This window comes from Accipiter gentilis, chromosome 20 (genome assembly GCF_929443795.1).
Source record: "Accipiter gentilis chromosome 20, bAccGen1.1, whole genome shotgun sequence".
Classification (NCBI taxonomy): Eukaryota; Metazoa; Chordata; class Aves; order Accipitriformes; family Accipitridae; genus Astur; species Astur gentilis.
The window spans coordinates 23,470,426-23,487,857 of NC_064899.1; the positions used below are offsets into that span (position 1 = coordinate 23,470,426).

At 39.7% G+C, this 17,432-nt stretch overlaps 2 protein-coding genes across 3 annotated transcripts in view; one reads left to right on the top strand and one right to left on the bottom strand.

Moving 5' to 3' along the window:
• NRSN1 (neurensin 1) overlaps nucleotides 1–17,432 on the top strand; it is a 677,204-nt gene that overhangs the window by 145,533 nt on the left and 514,239 nt on the right. The window lies entirely within an intron of this gene.
• KIAA0319 (KIAA0319 ortholog) overlaps nucleotides 5,373–17,432 on the bottom strand; it is a 46,207-nt gene continuing 34,147 nt past the window's right edge. The window contains exons 14-20 of one of the 2 annotated variants that reach the window (XM_049823691.1): nucleotides 16,739–16,877; nucleotides 15,339–15,498; nucleotides 13,863–14,005; nucleotides 12,383–12,505; nucleotides 10,868–10,958; nucleotides 8,744–8,832; nucleotides 5,373–7,881 (exon numbers count right to left, since the gene is read on the bottom strand). In XM_049823691.1, coding sequence (XP_049679648.1) covers nucleotides 7,703–7,881; nucleotides 8,744–8,832; nucleotides 10,868–10,958; nucleotides 12,383–12,505; nucleotides 13,863–14,005; nucleotides 15,339–15,498; nucleotides 16,739–16,877 — 924 coding nt within the window. In that variant the 3' untranslated portion in view covers nucleotides 5,373–7,702. Of the gene's footprint in view, nucleotides 7,882–8,743; nucleotides 8,836–10,867; nucleotides 10,959–12,382; nucleotides 12,506–13,862; nucleotides 14,006–15,338; nucleotides 15,499–16,738; nucleotides 16,878–17,432 lie in introns of both variants that reach the window. The other variant, XM_049823690.1, reaches the window with a different exon arrangement.

Consider the following 17,432-nt stretch of genomic DNA (forward strand, 5'->3'; position numbering starts at 1 on the left):
TGAACTGACAACTGACAGCAGCCACATTAAGTTCAGTCTCTCAGATTTGCACTTAATTTTTTGTTCTGCCAGCTTTAGCACAGCAAAAAAAGACACTTCTTTGCATCCATGTGGTCATGAGGTGTAAGATTTTGGTTACCCCCAATTACTGTCCCTTGAATCTAAATCAAATAGATGAGACTACTCTGACATACTAATATGCCATCATTTTACATGCAAGTCTTTCATGCTGAATCAAACATTTTACTGCAAGATATAGGCTTTGTGGATCAGAGTGCCTTTCCCTGCTTTGAGGATATGATTACTTGCATAATTCTTTACTTTATTCAGATTTAAGATATATTTTTGGAAGGTTTTTATTTCCATTTAGTTAATACAGTTTTGAAGCCTCAGAAACTGTCTTCTAATTTCCCACCCAACTTAGTCACAGCCAGTTTCCATTTTATTTTCTTAACGTTACCCTTTAAACAGCTGTTGTCTGACCCCTGCTGCCTGTCTTCTGTGTAATAAACTATGTTTACCTGTTCTACATATTAACGTTTTTAGCTTAAACAGGCAGAAATTCTCTCCAACCACAGTGCACAAACTTTTTTGGGCAAGTCACTCTAGGAAATGCTGCTCCATTGGTACACTAAGCTGGCAAAGTTACCTTGGGTGCTCAGAATAAGCAAGGGAAGCTCTTGATGCTGATAACACTGATCCAATACCAGTGAAGATGGAGAGTCAGTCCTACTGAGAAGTATGTCAAGCCTGACCAATACCTACTACTTAATTTTGTTTACAGTAGCTGGCAGATTGCACTTTGTTACCTCTTGTCACCAAGATCAAGGAAATGTTTAAGCAGGCTAGTGTTCTGCAGTGTATCCATTTCCCAGACACTGGTGTTTTTAGACAGATGGTGTGCTTTTATGATTAATAATGCTTTCATGATTAAGTCACAGAACATAAACAGCAGTTTAAATGGGTTGCACAAGTAAAGCCGTTTTTACTGTTGTAAATCAATCAGGCACATGTTGGGAGTTGGGCAATCCTGTAAGTAAAAGCAGCTTCATGCATTGACTTGACATTGAAGTAACTGTCTCACTGTAACTGGCAGAGTCGTACGTGTAACTGGCCATGCCCTTTGTCCTAGCCCTACTGCTTATGGAAGGGTTGAGCTATCTTAAAGGAGAAGGTTTAAGTATGCTGTTCAGAAGCTCTAAGTTAAATTTTAGCACTTGTTTAAAGTGTTTTCCACATCAAAACTCTCCACCTAGGACCTTCCAAGACATGAGAAGTTGGTGGTTTATTCACTTTATCAGTGAATGCTGAAGCTACTTAGCACAACCGGCTTAAGTTGTTTAGGAATCACTACTGATTACCTCCTGTTGCACAAGTCTCAAGGCCTTGCATCAGCCAACTCAAAGGGGAGGGAGGAGGCTACTGCTGTCACCAAAAGGTACAGTGCAATACCAGACAGGCAGATTTCTGTTCTTCAATAAAGGACACACTGTATCTCACCAGCTCATTCAGCAGCCAGCATCCCCTTGTAGGAGTCAAGGATGAACATAAGAGGTATGATGTAGACTGTGGCACCATGTATCCAAATACACTTAAAGTTGCTTTTACGCTTTATGTTTTTCACTTACAAAAAGACACTTGTATCTCACAGTACCTTTTATTATGATTTAGTACAAACTTTATGCACACTGATGCATGGATTTTTCTTTTCCAGTTCAGAAACAGGCAGCAGCATCTACCCCTAGCTAACAGCAGTATTTTGGGTTATATTGCACACCAGTATCTGATTACTGCACAGCAGCCATTGTACTTATGAACACGCAAGTGTTGTATTTGCTATTAGTGAAATCACCACACTTGGCATGACAGCTGGTGAATATTTACACACAGCCAGTTAAACCAAGTAAGGACAAGCACCACATGAAAACTATTACTGTGAACTGCAGTAAATTATTTTTTTTTCTTCTCTCTCATGTACTGAATTATGTTACCTCTCAAAAGAAGACACTGTTTTGCTTTTGTCAGTAGGAAGGGATCAGATACTGCACTGCTTTTATGTTTCAGTACAGACATAAGCTATGGTATACAACGTACCTCTATTAGCCCAACCCAAGTGTTGAGTCCAATACAGAATACCACATCTAAATGAGCACCTGACAAGTTCCTAGAAGGAAAGACAACACTTTATTAATAGTTACATAAATGTAGTAATTTCAGCTCAGAAATGGTTCCAGTTACAATACATTATCATTTGCAATAAATAACATTTTCTAAAAACAGATACCTAATATAAATTCTTGTAATAGCTCACCCATCCACCCACAGGGAGAAGTGCTTCCATACAGAGACAAACTACTGATGTACAGCACATCTGCACTTGATTTGTAGCCTGTGCAAAAGGAAAAAAAAAATTTGCCTTTTCTCCATTTTTAAATTTTATTTCTAAGCTTTAAGGTTCCCTCCCTTGCCTTGGGGAGTTCAGGACCTAAAAGGTATGTGAAATGGGTTCTCCTTTGCTGCAGAAGTATGGGATTAGTATTCCAGTTAGGGATCGATGATAAGCAATAGCTGATGTTAAGAAACTAATTCACCTCTATCCCACTTCTCTTCTTCTAGAGGAATGTTTATCTCTCTCAAACCTCACATAAATAGCTCAGAAGACTAAAGTAGCTGTCACTTTTTTACCACCATCCCAAAGCTCCAGCTGACATGAGTACATTGAGGGGCAAAACTAGTTTCACTTGAGGCTTAAAAGAAGAATAGGAAATTTGCCTAAGAACTCCGTTATTTCAAGAACATCAGAACTGTCTAAGGAAAGTTTAAATTCAGCATAGAGAACACACGCATACACCCACTCTCTCTCTGTTAAGTTCACACACTGTGAAGCTCCTTTGCATGTTTGCCCACAAGAGACCAAGAAAGAAAAGGAAAATTAGCAGAAGTAAACACAGCTGACAGCACAAACCAGATACTGGAACAGTACCTGTATCTGATGCATCTGACAGGAGACTGCGAAGACTGTTTACCTAAAAGGATGCAGTTGAAAATGTATTTACACATGAAACAAGAATAACCGTTTCCCCCCCTCCCCAAATAAACAATCCTCTGCAATTAGACCATTCACATTTTCCTTGAATTTCTCAGCAATCTACTCAGTTAATATGAAAGGTTGGAACCATAAGACAGAGAATTTCGATATGCATCTCAGCAGATTTGCCAAGATAAATTTTGTTTTGTACTGCAGCAGCATTTTGGTTAAGAAAATTAAAAACACAAACCAATGACCCGTTCGCAGTGTACTGGTTTTGTGCTGCATCTACACTGTGTTGAGTACTGAACCTGTTTAATGCCTCAGGCAGTAATGGTAATTTTTTTCCAAAATATACTCCTTCCTGTCCCGGTTTCAGCTGGGACAGAGTTAACTGTCTTCCTAGTAGCTGGTACAATGCTATGTTTTGAGTTCAGTATGCAAAGAATGTTGGTAACACATGTTTGCAGTTGTTGCTCAGTAGTGTTTAGACTATAGTCAAGGTTTTTTCAGCTTCTCATGCCCAGCCAGCGAGAAAGCTGGAGGGGCACAAGAAGTTGGCACAGGACACAACCAGGGCACCTGACCCAAACTGGCCAACGGTGTATTCCATACCATGGGACGTCCCATCTAGTATAGGAACCAGGAAAGGGGGGGGGTGGGGGAATCGCAGCTCGGGGACTGGCGGGGTGTCGGTCGGCGGGTGGTGAGCTATTGCCCTGCGCATCCTTTGTACATTCCAATCCTTTCATTATTGCTGTTGTCATTTCATTAGTGTTATCATTATCATTATTAGTTTCTTCTTTTCTGTTCTATTAAACTGTTCTTATCTCAACCCAGGAGTTTTACTTTTTTTCCCCGATTTTCTCCCCCATCCCACTGGATGGGGGGGGAGTGAGTGAGCGGCTGCGTGGTGCTTAGTTGCTGGCTGGGGTTAAACCACGACACTTCCTTAAAATGCAAACAAAGGCAGTCCTTTTACATAGCTGGACAATCTCTGCTTGTGCATGCATCAGCATGTATAAACGTAAAACCAAGATGCAAATTAAAATCCAGTGCTTGCCTCAAGGCTACAAGACACTGGAAGTAGCAGCACACTGTCTGCCTTCAAAGAGAGACAGTATCTTAGCAGTGCCAAACTGAATTTACTCTTTGTTTTCAGTGGACTCTGAACCATACATGACAAGCTGTATCTGGTCTTCTCTGCTTTTCAGTCCAGATGAGACTGTTGGGAATATCCCCATCCCTATTTCACAAGGAAGCTGCCAGCACCTTTTCTGTATATGAAGGAAAATGGTGTGTGGAAGTAAACGTGAGGACTGACAACCTGCTTCAAACCCACCATAACCCAAACCAGAAGGCTAGCATCAGAATTCTACCATTGTGTTTGCACCTTAACAGCTAGTTTTTCAACCTTTTCATTCCAGGTATGACCTGACATTCTGTAAAAAAGCAACAGCTCTAGAAATGAAAATTATACTGAATCAAGATACAAGACTTGCTATAGCCTCTCCTAAATTCCTGACAAAATCATGCTTGGCCAAGTGGCACAAACATGTGATATCACAAATTCACAGAGCCAAAACCTATTATTTTCCACTTCTGTGTGAGTTTCATATTAAGATCAGGTGTGCTCTTATGTAAGATAAATGAATTCTCTTTCCAAGGAGGTAAAAAAATCAAACTAGTAGAATTAGAAGCAGCTCAAAATTTAAACTATATTCAACTTTCAAAACATAACTAAAATACTGTTAGCAAATGTAGATATCAAAGCATCTAGAGAGTAGAATTTAGTAAGCAACTTCCACTTGCTAGGGCCTTATGCAGTGAGAAATTGGTCTAATGTTTCTTGTTGGTTAGAGTGAGAAATACTTAACCAAATCAAGCACACGTTCTCATAGCACATCAACTTATGACCAATCCAAAGATCTGAGCTCACAGTGTGAGTGTGTGTGGGGGAATAGCCCTGGGAATTCTGCAGCATTGAAGAAAGCAGATTTATGATTCCTGTAGCTGGTTTACTAGAGAATTGAGTTTTAGGTTTTTTGGTTTTGTTTTTTTAAAAAAAGATGTCTGAATTTTAATTCCTTGAAAGAACAACCTCCTAGGCTTCAGCACCAGCTTTAAAAATGTAAAATAAATGCAGAACACACAAGTGACTGACTTCACAAAACAAGGACACTGCTGACTGCACTGACATGTCCTAAAAGATAAGTTAATAAAGGCACACTGGATACAGTATTTCGCAGAAGCATTAATGGCAGCACGGCCAATACAAAGTTGTAGTTCCTTATGCAACTTTGTTTTTTTTTTTTTCAAAAAAAAAAAAAAAAAAAAAGCATGTTTCCAAGAGCATAATTCCTGCTAGAATATTTTGAGAATTTGTGCAGAGCAGATTAAGCGCAACATTTTTATTTTAAAAGGAAAAAAAAAGTATTTTGAGTGGACCTTAACTTTTTTCAGGAATCCTTTAAAGTGAACACCGCATTATTATGTTAACATATCTGGAGCAGACATTGAAAGACATCAAAGGCTGGCTTTGCTTTTATTGACCAAGTTATTTAAAAATAACACACATACACACACACACGCAAGAAGGGGAAGGGTGAGATAAAGTAGATTTGTTTCAATAAGTAGCCTAAAACCTCCACACACATATAGTTAAAACTTGGCTTGTGAAGAAAGCAAATCATACCATTTTTATACTGTATCTTGCTGGTGGGTATGGGAAAAACACGGAAAACACTTGCACTAGCCCTCTTTACCTCTTCACAGCCTCTCCAACCACTATGACTCCTGCAGCCACAGTCAGAACTCTAGAGAAATGCAGGGCTGGGCACCGGATAAATGCTCCTTAGTGCAGCATTAGTAGCCTTAGAGACTGTTGCTGGCTGCATTTGAGAATCAAAGGTATGAAATCAGTTATGAGCATGCCATGTTGCTGCAACTTTTGACTACTGATTCCTTCCAACCTAGACAGTTCTTCTGACTTTTGCCCAACTCAATTACCAAGAGAAGCACAAAAGCCAGTGTCCAACCCAACTACTCTGTTGTGTCGGTCTTCTGTGAAAGGATGGAGAAAGCCCCAAAATTCTCCACCAAATTATTCCTCGTGATGGAGGTGGGCTATGTTCTCTCCCTGACCCTTCTCATCCACTCCCCTTGATCTCTACGCTGTTCCACCCTTCTCTGTCAATGGATTCTCCACCACCAAATTAAAAAAAAAAAACAAACACCAAAACAAAAAAACTGTTCAAAATGCTCCTAGAGGAATATTTTCTCCATGAGAACACATCATTCCTCCAGCTCAGCCCAAGACTCCAGCATGTCAGTAAAGGACCCCCAGGAAAGGCTGATGTCATGGCCAGACAGTACCACTGACACAGATGCCCCCACTAGTGAAGCTTATGTATAAAAGCCAAGTCTTCAGTTTGGGATTTCAAGAGCAGTATTGGAGGCATGGCTTTAAAGCCCAACAAGCACGCTGTAAAGAAATTATCCAGATTGCAAACAAGAACATCAGAACTCCAACAGAGCTACCCTTCCCAAGGCCTTTAGGCCAACACATATAGTCACTGAATAGCCACAGAGGAAAATGTAAAACAATCTAATGTTCAAGCTAAAACCGTTCTCAGTATCAGTTCCCATGACAATGAAGATAGGTGTTGAACCTCCTGCTCCATATAGGGTATTTTGCCACAAGCATTTCACTACACAAATACCTGGCACATTTTAATTGAGCACTGAGGCTGACAGATGAAAACTCATCTCAGCTAAGGGTTCAGACTTAAAATGTCCAGAGCTCCTGAAAAGTGTTCTCTGAGCAAAAGGTAGTTTGGGATGCTCAAAATGCTTCTCAAACTAAGTCCATTCTTGCCTTTCTGCTACTGTTTCCTGGCTGAACATGGCAGACTCCAGAGAGCCAAAAGCACCTTCATCATTACGGAAGCAACCTAAGACTGAACTTCCTTGCAGGCACCATACTTTCTATGTAAATACAAGGAACATTGCATAATACAGGACCCAGATGCATCTCATGACTTTACAGCTGATTAAGTGCAACTGCTAATTGTAAACTTCCTTTGGAAACAAAGACATTTCCATCTGATAAGCACTACCATAGAAAAGGAAGTCACAAAGCACAGTCAGAGATAAATACAATGCACTAAAATGCTCTCTCTTTGTGTCCCCAAACTAAACTGAAAATGAAGATGGAGCCTGTGGTCACATATTGCTCTCTATAGTTGTAAAGGAATTTATCTATATCGGCTTTTGCTGTTTTAGGTCAGCATCATAATCACACTGCTTCTCAGAGAGAGACAGGAGTACAGGACATGAATCTGTATGCATCTCAGTTACCTTTGTTAGTAGCGTAACAGCCCTAGCTATTTTTGTAAAACTAGGAAAAAAGGCCTTCTGAAGTTCAGACAAACATTCAGCATGGAACATGCAAGAAATAAGATGTGGTTTTCCTTGTTCCTATAACGGTGACAAGAGGAGTTAGCTGACCATCTAATCCTTCCTCCTTCTTTCCCCTAACTGTGCTAGAAATTTACCCTTTCATCTGCAATTAGTTGATATTTTAGGAAGCTTTTGGTTCTGGAAAAACAGAGATGGGCCAACATGTTTCAGATGTGTTGGACCAGCATGTTCTGTGCTTTTACCCTCATTCAGTTATCTGTCTTTGGAGCTGTAGTTGAAAGAAACTCCATTTCTGATGGATCCATTTGTGAGGGTTTTAGGATTCTCTCTTTCAATCTTTTCTCTGCTGAAGATAGTGTCCTGATCGCTGTCAAACTCTGACTCCGAGACCATCAGACTGGAGTTGTGTTCTGTACTTCTGTGTTTTATACCTGACAATAAAAAAGCAAAACAAGCTCATTAGAAAGGTTTTATTTTTTAGTAACAACTAACTACCCTCTCCTCTGCTGTGATATGAAAGATAAGTGAAAACATTCTCTGCAACCCAGCGTAACAGCGTGCACCACTGATACAAAAACTGGCCTAGGAGGTACCATATACTGTCGGGCAGATTCTCTTCTGACTTCACTGCAGGCCCATCAGTTTATGGCTCTGAAATGTGAATATATGCGTTTAAATCCAAAACAATTAGATGATCTTAGTACATAGCTAATGTACTTTTAATAGCTTGAATCTGGAAATTAGTCTGCCCACTCAACCATCTGATTTAACACGAGTGGCAATGAAAGGTCACAGTTTCTACAGAAATGTTATGCCTGTCTTTCTAAGACAGCAATTTCTCAGGATGATTTTATTTCCCTGGATTCCAGTATTTCCCCTGATAAAAACTGAAATTCAGGTAAATCAAAATATATGTGAACAGAGGTTAGCAGCTGAAGTCTACTAATGTTTAACCGGGCACTAATGGACCAGAAGGGAACTGCTGTGCAGCCATAAAAACAGCTCCAAATTAAAGTGTGTGCAGGGGAGGAGGAGTTACATGGAGGAAGTCTGTGGGACAATTAGATGTTCTAAATTAAGATTAATGAAGAAGCTTAGAGAAGCGGCTGAGCCCAAGGCCTCATGAAACAAATGAGGTGATTCTCCCCCAACCACTTCATTGTCTATGCTTGCCTCTGTCATTCCCAAACTTGGAGGCCAGCTTCTGGGCTCCTCCTGACTGCAGATGGCAATTCAAATACATGAACTGTAAGCTTGGTGGATGAGTTTCCAGCTGAAACAAATAGTGCTTACCATATTTGGGTCGTAGCTCCATTCTCTCCTGCTCATCTATGTTATCTAGGATGGTATATTTTGTTTTCTTTCTTATCTTTGTCCTCTTTCTGCTAAAAAGTTACCACAAAAGACATTTAGTTCTCACATACACATATAAATCTGTTCCCTCTCCCTTTTCATACACATAGCTACATTCCACAATATACAGAACCTTGTAGTACTTTCTCACCTCCACTTAAAAAGAGTTGTTCCAGTGTATACCTGTATAAAGCAGCTGTACAGTCTGCATCAGAGTGTATAGTTTACTTTCTCTCTGATATACAAAGATGAAGAAAGCAAGAAAGATTGACTTGCTTTCCTAGGCCACAGGCATTCAGTTTGTTCAATTCAACATACTAACTCGACACAAGGTGACACATATTCATTTGTTTCCAAATAAAATTTCTGTAAGAATCGGTTAGTCCCCAATTCAATCCTCTCAGTTAAAAAAAACCCAAAAAACAAAACCCCAAAACTGGTGCTTGTCTGGTTATGCTTAGAGAAGACCAGACAAAAATGGAGATTGCCTCCCTCATATATATGTAGGGACAAAGCCCTACTGGTCTGTAGAGAAAGCCCCACCTGTTCTTTCTTCATTTAAATCCTTTCCCAGCATCTGCTTCCACAATGCTGCAAACATTATCATCTCTATGTTAAGATTCAGCTATCTGCAGGAGTTAACTCATCTGCTCATTAATTCAGAAGGAAAAGTCACGGAGCTAGGCGAAGAGACACAGAACTGTTTGTATTGCACTGAGAGGGAACAAAGGATTGGGAGGGGTGGGCATAGACAACGACACATGCCCTTTATCAAGGCAAGTGTTGACTCTGGCAATGTCTGGAGAAGCCCTCCCACCCAGACTGCATGGTTAACAGTGGAGAAGCCACCTACTACTGTTCAGCCAACATTACAGCAATAGCCAGCCACTCAGCCTCCCCTCTACGGTCTTCTAAAAATAGGGAGTTCATTTGCCAACTCAACAAAGCCTTTAAAACCTCCAAAACTCCAGCCAAAACTTAGTCTACAGTGTATCTTTTTCCTGTAGTTTCCACAAGGCAAAGGGCATCTCTTGCCATTCTGTCCTGTGCAGCATTTCTCTCCTCTTTTTTACATGTATCTGTATCAACCAGTCCTCACTCTCTGGCACAAGCCACGTGAGGACAAAGGCCAGAAGCAGCTGAACTCCATAAACAGTCCCTTTATCATCAAATCCACACAAGCCTGTGAGACTCCACCCCACACTGTGGGGGTGGAGTGGAACGCACTTCTATTTAAACCTTTCTACTAACAGCACAGTTCCTTTAACCATAAAAAGGAAATCAGTATCAACTCCCACGCATTTCAAACATCATCCTTTACATACTGCAAAGACATCCTAGGAGGAGTTGAAAATCCAGAAGGATTTTGACAGCAGTTCATTTTTGCTAACACCTGAACAAGCCCTCTATTTGCTGAGCAGCAGCAAAAACACTTGCTCTAGTGACAGAACTTGCAGGGGCTTGTCACTTGAAAGAGAATTTCTTACCAGCTCACTGGGAAAGACTGGAGGTAGGGGCAGAGAGGGAAATGACATACAGTAGAAGGCAAAACTGTTTAAGTAAAGAGGAAGCAAGAAGTTGGCGTGACTGAGATCACTGGAGTACTCCTTGCCTGTCAGCCAGACGCAGCCCCCATGTCCACCCTTCCTGTACAAGGGAGACAGCAAGTTGGGAGCAGCTCCCTTCCCATCGCCCAGAACACTCCTACGCCAGTGACCTTCGGGATATGCCTCTTTTTTCCTTAGCATGGAGTACCTGGAGGACTCAGTGGGAGACCGTGAAGATGTGCAGTACACTCTCAATAGTTTTAACATAAATTATCTCTTAATATGAAAGATACTCCAATATCAGCTTTTTGGTTTTTAAAATGCAGAAGAGCACAGAGCCACAAATGGATGCTCCTTTTTTCAACGAAAGTGTGTCTATACAGAAATAGCTACAGGCAGGTCTTCACGTGTCTGAACACAGTTCAGTGATTTAGTGCTAAGGTCTGGACTAAAATGTGGGCAGTTGTGTGCATTTTTTGCCTATACCCCATCACAAAAAGAAACACAAATCACGTACCTTTTGCAGCAGCAGATGCAGAACCAGGCAAGTCCTACCATGACCACAATCAAAATAAAAACAGATACAGTCACATAAAGTATACTCCACTCTGAAAAGAGAAACACAACAGTGCTTTGTAAAGTAATAAGAATAGGATAATTTCTAATACAACTCTATTAAAATAACCAATCCCGAGAAACAGGGAGTGGCAACAGGAACTTAGGAAAACTTAGCACCTTCATCTTCTCAGAAGAATCCCTAAAAATTCTTAATCATCCAGATTGAAAGTGCACATTTGAAAATTTCCTTCCACTCCAATACTTTCTACCATCCCAAGACATCTGAAGTTTATGTGGGAACTGAAAGTCAAGAGGGCATGGTTACCACCTCAGTTGTTATTCTCTACCTGAAATAAACATAGGTGTACTCTGGGTCTGGCATTTTAGTAGTGCTTTAAAAGAGCAGCTGATTAGAGACAGATCCTTCTACCTGCCTGCTTACACTTGTAAAGTCAAGAAAACATGAGAAAAATACAGAGAGATGTGCAATAATGTGAACTCCAACTTGTGTATACTCACTATTTCAGTGTTATTACACTATGGAACAACACAGCATTAGGGCAGGGCTGCAGGAGGTCCCAGCCTCAGGCTTAAAACCTACTGTCCCATTTTGGTTGGTCAGTTAGTCTTCGCTCACTAACAGACACATGGCCCATGGTTACTTAATGGCTTGTAGCAAACTCCTTATAAATTCCTATAGATTTACTTGAAGACTAGCACATCGCTCAGCAAATGTCTCTAAGCCTGCACGGTACTAAGAGTTGAGCTTTATTTCAACTTATGCAGAAGACCAATCTAGTTAAATTAAAACTATTAAATACTTGAAATAGAGAGGCTTAGCTAGTATGTTAGGTGTGACACAGAATATAGACATGATTAAGCTGGTGAAACTAAATTGCATATCCCAGAGGCAACAGGCAAACTGAAACAGTGAGATTAATTATGCCAAAAAGCTGAGGTTTTAAAGGCGACTATATTGGTTAGTCCAGAACACTGGTGTTTTCCGTCCTTAGGTCAGATCATACTTCTGTCATGGAAGCATCAATCACGTATTCAGAGAATCTAAGTCATTGCCTCTTTTTCAGCTTTCCAACAATCAGATGAATACAACTCAAAAGCTATGCAATGCCCACACTGTTCAACAACCCTTCCAACTGGCCCCAACTGTTGCAAGCTCTCTCTCCCATAACAAAGGTTTCATGCTTTTTTCCTCAAATAGTGATACTTTTTAAAACTCAAACTTTTAAAATATTTTAAATATAGGCTAAAACTGCCAAGATATTATAATTTCAAGACGTTATTCAAGTAACTTTCTACAGAAAGATATTGCTGGGCTGGAAAACAAAGAGACTGTTTTAGTCTTCCCTCAGCATCTACCTCCTAAGTACTCTCCCCCATTCTGACAGCAAATTATCAACAGACTAACGAGATAATGAGTTATTCTTGAAATACATCCCACAATACCCAAACTCACCACAATTACTCTCTCCGTCATTTAGATAACGATGAATCAAGTTTTCCATCCACAGCTGGTAGCAAATGCAGCGCTTTGTTATGGGGTCACAGTGTCCATGTCCAGAGCATTTTAAAAGACAGGCTAAGAACAAAACCAAACACAGGGTCAGTTGTGTAGATGGACAACTTCTCATGCATCCTCTTACTGCAAGACCAGATTGGTAATAAAGCATCTAGTTCATAACATTCTGATATTTTTAAAATCTCCCATTCCTTTGGTGTTATGTGTTAAACAGATTTACAGTTCAGCAGACTGCTGGCTGTGAAGAGAAATATAAGAATATATCTTATGCATACAATACTGAAATTGTATGCAAGTCAAGAACAGTTTATTCTAATCAGAAATAAACACGAGTTGAAGTTGTGGAATCCAGACCTGCTCCTTTCTTTATGACATATTTTAAGAACTTCTAAAGTACCTGAGAACTGGGGAATATCAGCAGTCTCAGGTACTAGAAGACAAGCATTATACCAGTAAGCTAGAGTGTATTTCAGTATTTCAAAATTGAATTAGAGTGTTTGAGCTCAGAACATTTACATACCTTATATGCTTACAGTAGTAGTTATTGCTAGATCAATGCATCATGTCAGACTAAAATAAGAAGTTATTCTCCTTAAAACTTAAGAGTAGCAAATTTGCTATGTCAAGAAAAATATTAATGCATATTTTCAAGTGACACCTACACATTTTGGTAATCCAAGTACATTTAAAATAGAACAACAGTCCTTTTCGCCAGATAAAGACAGACAGAACTTACTACAGAATCAATGACTCTTATTGCCAGAGCTTGCACACTTTATTTGCATTTGCATCATTATGTCCTGATTTTAAATCATGGAAAATTCGTATCTGTAATATCTGAGTCTCATAAAGGGTTCACATTACTAGTGAAGTTTAAAATAGGCTTAGAAGTCCAAGTATCTTTTTGGGAAAAAGTTCATTATAAGAAACCCTAGTGGCCTGTCTACAATGCAAATAATTAGAAGACTAGGTTATAACACAGTGATCACCTGACCATTTTGCCCGATACAGACAGACAATAACAAGTTACATTACAGGCCTATTACTGAACACTAAAAGCCCTGAAGGAACCAGAGACATGCAACATTCTATATTATGGTTATGTTAAGTTTTGCCCATCTTCCAACAAAAGATGGTATGAGCGGGGTATCTTTATCCTCATTCCCAAGTCCTTCCTGATGCGGCCGAGATTAAGATGTGCTTTTGCCTGCTGTTACAGATACCTTTTAAAAGAACACAAGTATACCACAAATAAACAAGCATTTTAAGTATTGTCTTCAATGTCATCTTTCAGAAAGCTACATCCAAGCCCAGACACCCAATGGCAGACAGAAGGCCTTCACACACTGTTTCCAGGTGCTATGTTAGCCAAATGCCTGCAAAGTTCCAAGATGAGCAAGCACAATCCAAAACATACCAGCCGTGTCAACCCGCAGGACTTTAAAAAGCAGAAAGTCAGCCTTCTCTTTCAAAAGCTGCAGATGCAGAGTTCGCGAGACATCTGATGCCTTGATCACCTTGGAAGGATGCCCATTCTGCACGTAGAACACAACCGCAGTGCTGCAGAAAGAACAACTAAGGTCATGACTGCTGTCAAAGATCCCTTTTGTCAGACATTCAGTTTACAGCCTCTGGTTTTGTTTCTGGAAAGCAAATGCCACTACTGATAAAAGATTAGGGAACTCTGTCCATGGATCAGTCAACTCCATCCAGGTGCCATGGACTTCATTCTGAGCCGGGAGCACCAGCAGTTCTCTGGCTTCTCAGTTTCACAGAATAAAGGTGAGGACAACAGCAAACATAATTCCCTCCTTGGTCTTCCTGACTCTCGCTTTAAGAGAAGTATGTATATATTTGCTTTCCCCACTCTTATCTAGAACCTGTCACAAAGCACTCTGAAGCAGTTTGAGTAACTTCAGGAAACTGAATTTAAGAGGAAGAAAAGCTCAGAAGCAAGGGAGCCAGAGAACTTCATGTGGGAGCCACTCCCTCCCGCCCCCCTTTTAAGTTGGGTGGTGTTGATCTCATCCTGTATCAGACACGTAAGGGAACATCTTTATCTGAAAAGCAGTAAACTGAAGCTGTGAATAAAAATATCATAGCTATGAATGTTAGATTTTCCAAATGATTTCTTTTCAATTTTAAGAGGTTCCCCAACAGCTAAACAGACACCAAAATGGATTTTAAATTACCAAATAGCTCACAAGAAGTAATTTAAAGATCACTTGTGTCAACAGGTTCTACCAATCATGCTGATAAGTTTCTCTGGGTGCACACAGCCACCTCTAGCCCTCTACACCAAGTAAAGGGGGTATTTCAACTTCACAGTAAGATACCATACTTAGAAGTATTCATTGTGTAGTTTTCTCTGCAAAAAATGGATTTTCATCACCAGTTACCTGGGAAAATGTTTATAAAATAATTGGAATATCAAAACCTTAGAAAAGAACTAGAAGAAAAGGGGAATAAACCAGGTTTGATCAGATATAGCTGGAACCTTATTTTGAAATACAATACTTGCTTCACTGTGAGAAAGTCAGTCTGTCTCATTCCATCCAGCATTTGGGAAAAACAATAGTACTGTATGGAACAAAGACACCAAAATATATGCACACGCTTTCTTTAAAGGAATAAATATATAAAAAAACAACATGGAGAATTTTTAATTTTTTTTTTTTTTTTTTAAGCAAAACACTTCAGTTCTGAGCCTCCAGAGAGCTTACTTCATCAATTTTCTATCACAGCAAAATAAAGTCACCTTTTAAAGTATACACTGTTGAGGCCTATAGCATTTTTGCTGTTGTCTTAGAAAAGATGACTGCAACTAATTATGAGCTATGACAGAGTCAATGAAAGTCACAAATCTTCCTGACACAGCAGGATATCTTTGTACCTTATATCTGAGTAGGCTTGTATCTTCTGAACTTTGATATCTGAATCCAAAACATTCAGCAATACGGCCAGCTGTCTCACCAGGGTGTCCTTCTGCTGTTCACTCAGCTGTCCCACTCCAACTTGCAGAATCAGCTCCACCAGACCACTCCTTTTGGGATCTGACAGAAGAAGAACATGCTATTCTTTCAGAACCTGGCAAATCTTTCGGTAGCAACTGAAGACAACATGCAGTACTCAAAAGTATTTATTAATACTATATTTTCCTGCATAAGACCCATATCCCTTATAACCCAATCCTTTTGTGTTCTTAGAAAAGTGCATTTTCACATTCCCTCTGAAACAAACCTGGTGGGTCCTAAGATAGCAACCCAGCTTATCAGTTGAAAGTACTTCAGTGTGTACTTCAGTTCAGCGCTAACACATTTCTGTGTGGAATAACAGCTTCCGTTCTCTCTCCTAAATCCCCCTTCCGTTCCCCCTAAGTTGCATCTTAAGGTCAGAGGTAAGGACTAGGTGAGTCTAATTCTTAAGTTCTCTGCTAGTTATCTCTTACTGGCTACCACCCAGGAAAAGGGAGGCAAAGATGGACTCATATGGTAGCAAGACTGCGTGAGCGAGTCTAAATGAGGATGGTCAATTTGAGAAATATCAAATATGTTTACCTTCACAAACTAAGGGTTCTGTTAAATAATACTTGAACTTCTAGAGTGCCTTGCAAACAAAACAAACTTCACAGATATCTAGTGAGAATCCTGAGCTAATTATTGTGACTACATTCAACAATAAAGCGAGGAACAAATAAAATCATTGCCCAGGAACCAGACAGACAATTAATCTGACAGGATTTCAGACTCATTTCCTGAAATCTCAACTTACGCTTCTATCACATCACCATTTATCCTGCATTTGAAAACAGGTAATATATATGAGTAATATCAAACCATGAAAAGACAATTTAAAAAACCCTGAAATTCTGAGGTTTATTTTTGTCCTTCAGGATGAAAGAAGGAAAACAAGCAGCATTTGTACCTAAACTTAATGCTCAGCTTCCATCTCTTTCCATTGGCCAAACTGATTAACAACCAGAAAAAAGAACAAAAACCTACAATGAATGAAAAGCAACAAAAACCTAATGAAAATATTAACTAGGAAGTACAATTTTTATTTATGCTTCCAGTAAGGCAGTGATGTAACTGGTAATTAAGAATTCTGACATGTCTTCTAAACCAGGACACACACTCAGGCCTATTGAGAGAACAATAAGAAGGTAGGAAGAGAGTGACCTGTTTGCTTTGGTTTTTAACTTGAGAGAATCTTGTCACCACTAAAATAAATAAGTGAAAAGGAGAACAAAGATGAGGTATTCACAACGTATCGATGACCTTTTAATTGTCATACCAGGCCGCACTTCAACAGTTGCTGAATCAATATCTGAGTCTCCTTTAGCATCAGTCACTTTCAAGTGAAAAGTATAGGTTCCTTCCACCAGATTAGTTAGCTGCAGTACTGCCTCATGGTCTGAGCCATGGATCACATCCTGCAAAAAAGGTACCAGGATGATTATACCCTCAGAGAAAGTTCCAGGTGTCACTATCAAGTCAGGTATCTGGTGTAACAGTGTGAGTTCTTGCTTTGGCTTTTAGACAAATGTTACCTACCCACAGTTTATAGCAGAGTAATGCAAATGTGGAAGTGGCAGTTAATGAGGATGTCTGCACAGTATGGATGTTTTCATTAAGAAAGAACCCCAGACAAAACAGCTGACATTCTCAAGTACTCATCTGCTTGAAAATCTGAGACAATTACATTATTATTTCTCAATTTTACTCCAGTATCGTTAGTTCTGCTTTCTTAACTCCCAAATTATTTCCTTTCCTTGGAGCTGATGTATCTCCAACTGCCATCTGCCACCTATATTTAAGCTAAACCTCTTCAATTCTTCTCATACCCTCATGTGAATTACTTCTAGAAGCTTTGTTATCATTTTGCTCTCCCAGTTCTTGCTGATTTGCCACTATCTTCCTGACTGCAAAGAGCTGTCCACAACACTTTCTGCAGATAGGCAAAAGAAGTTATCACAGCATTAGTAGCT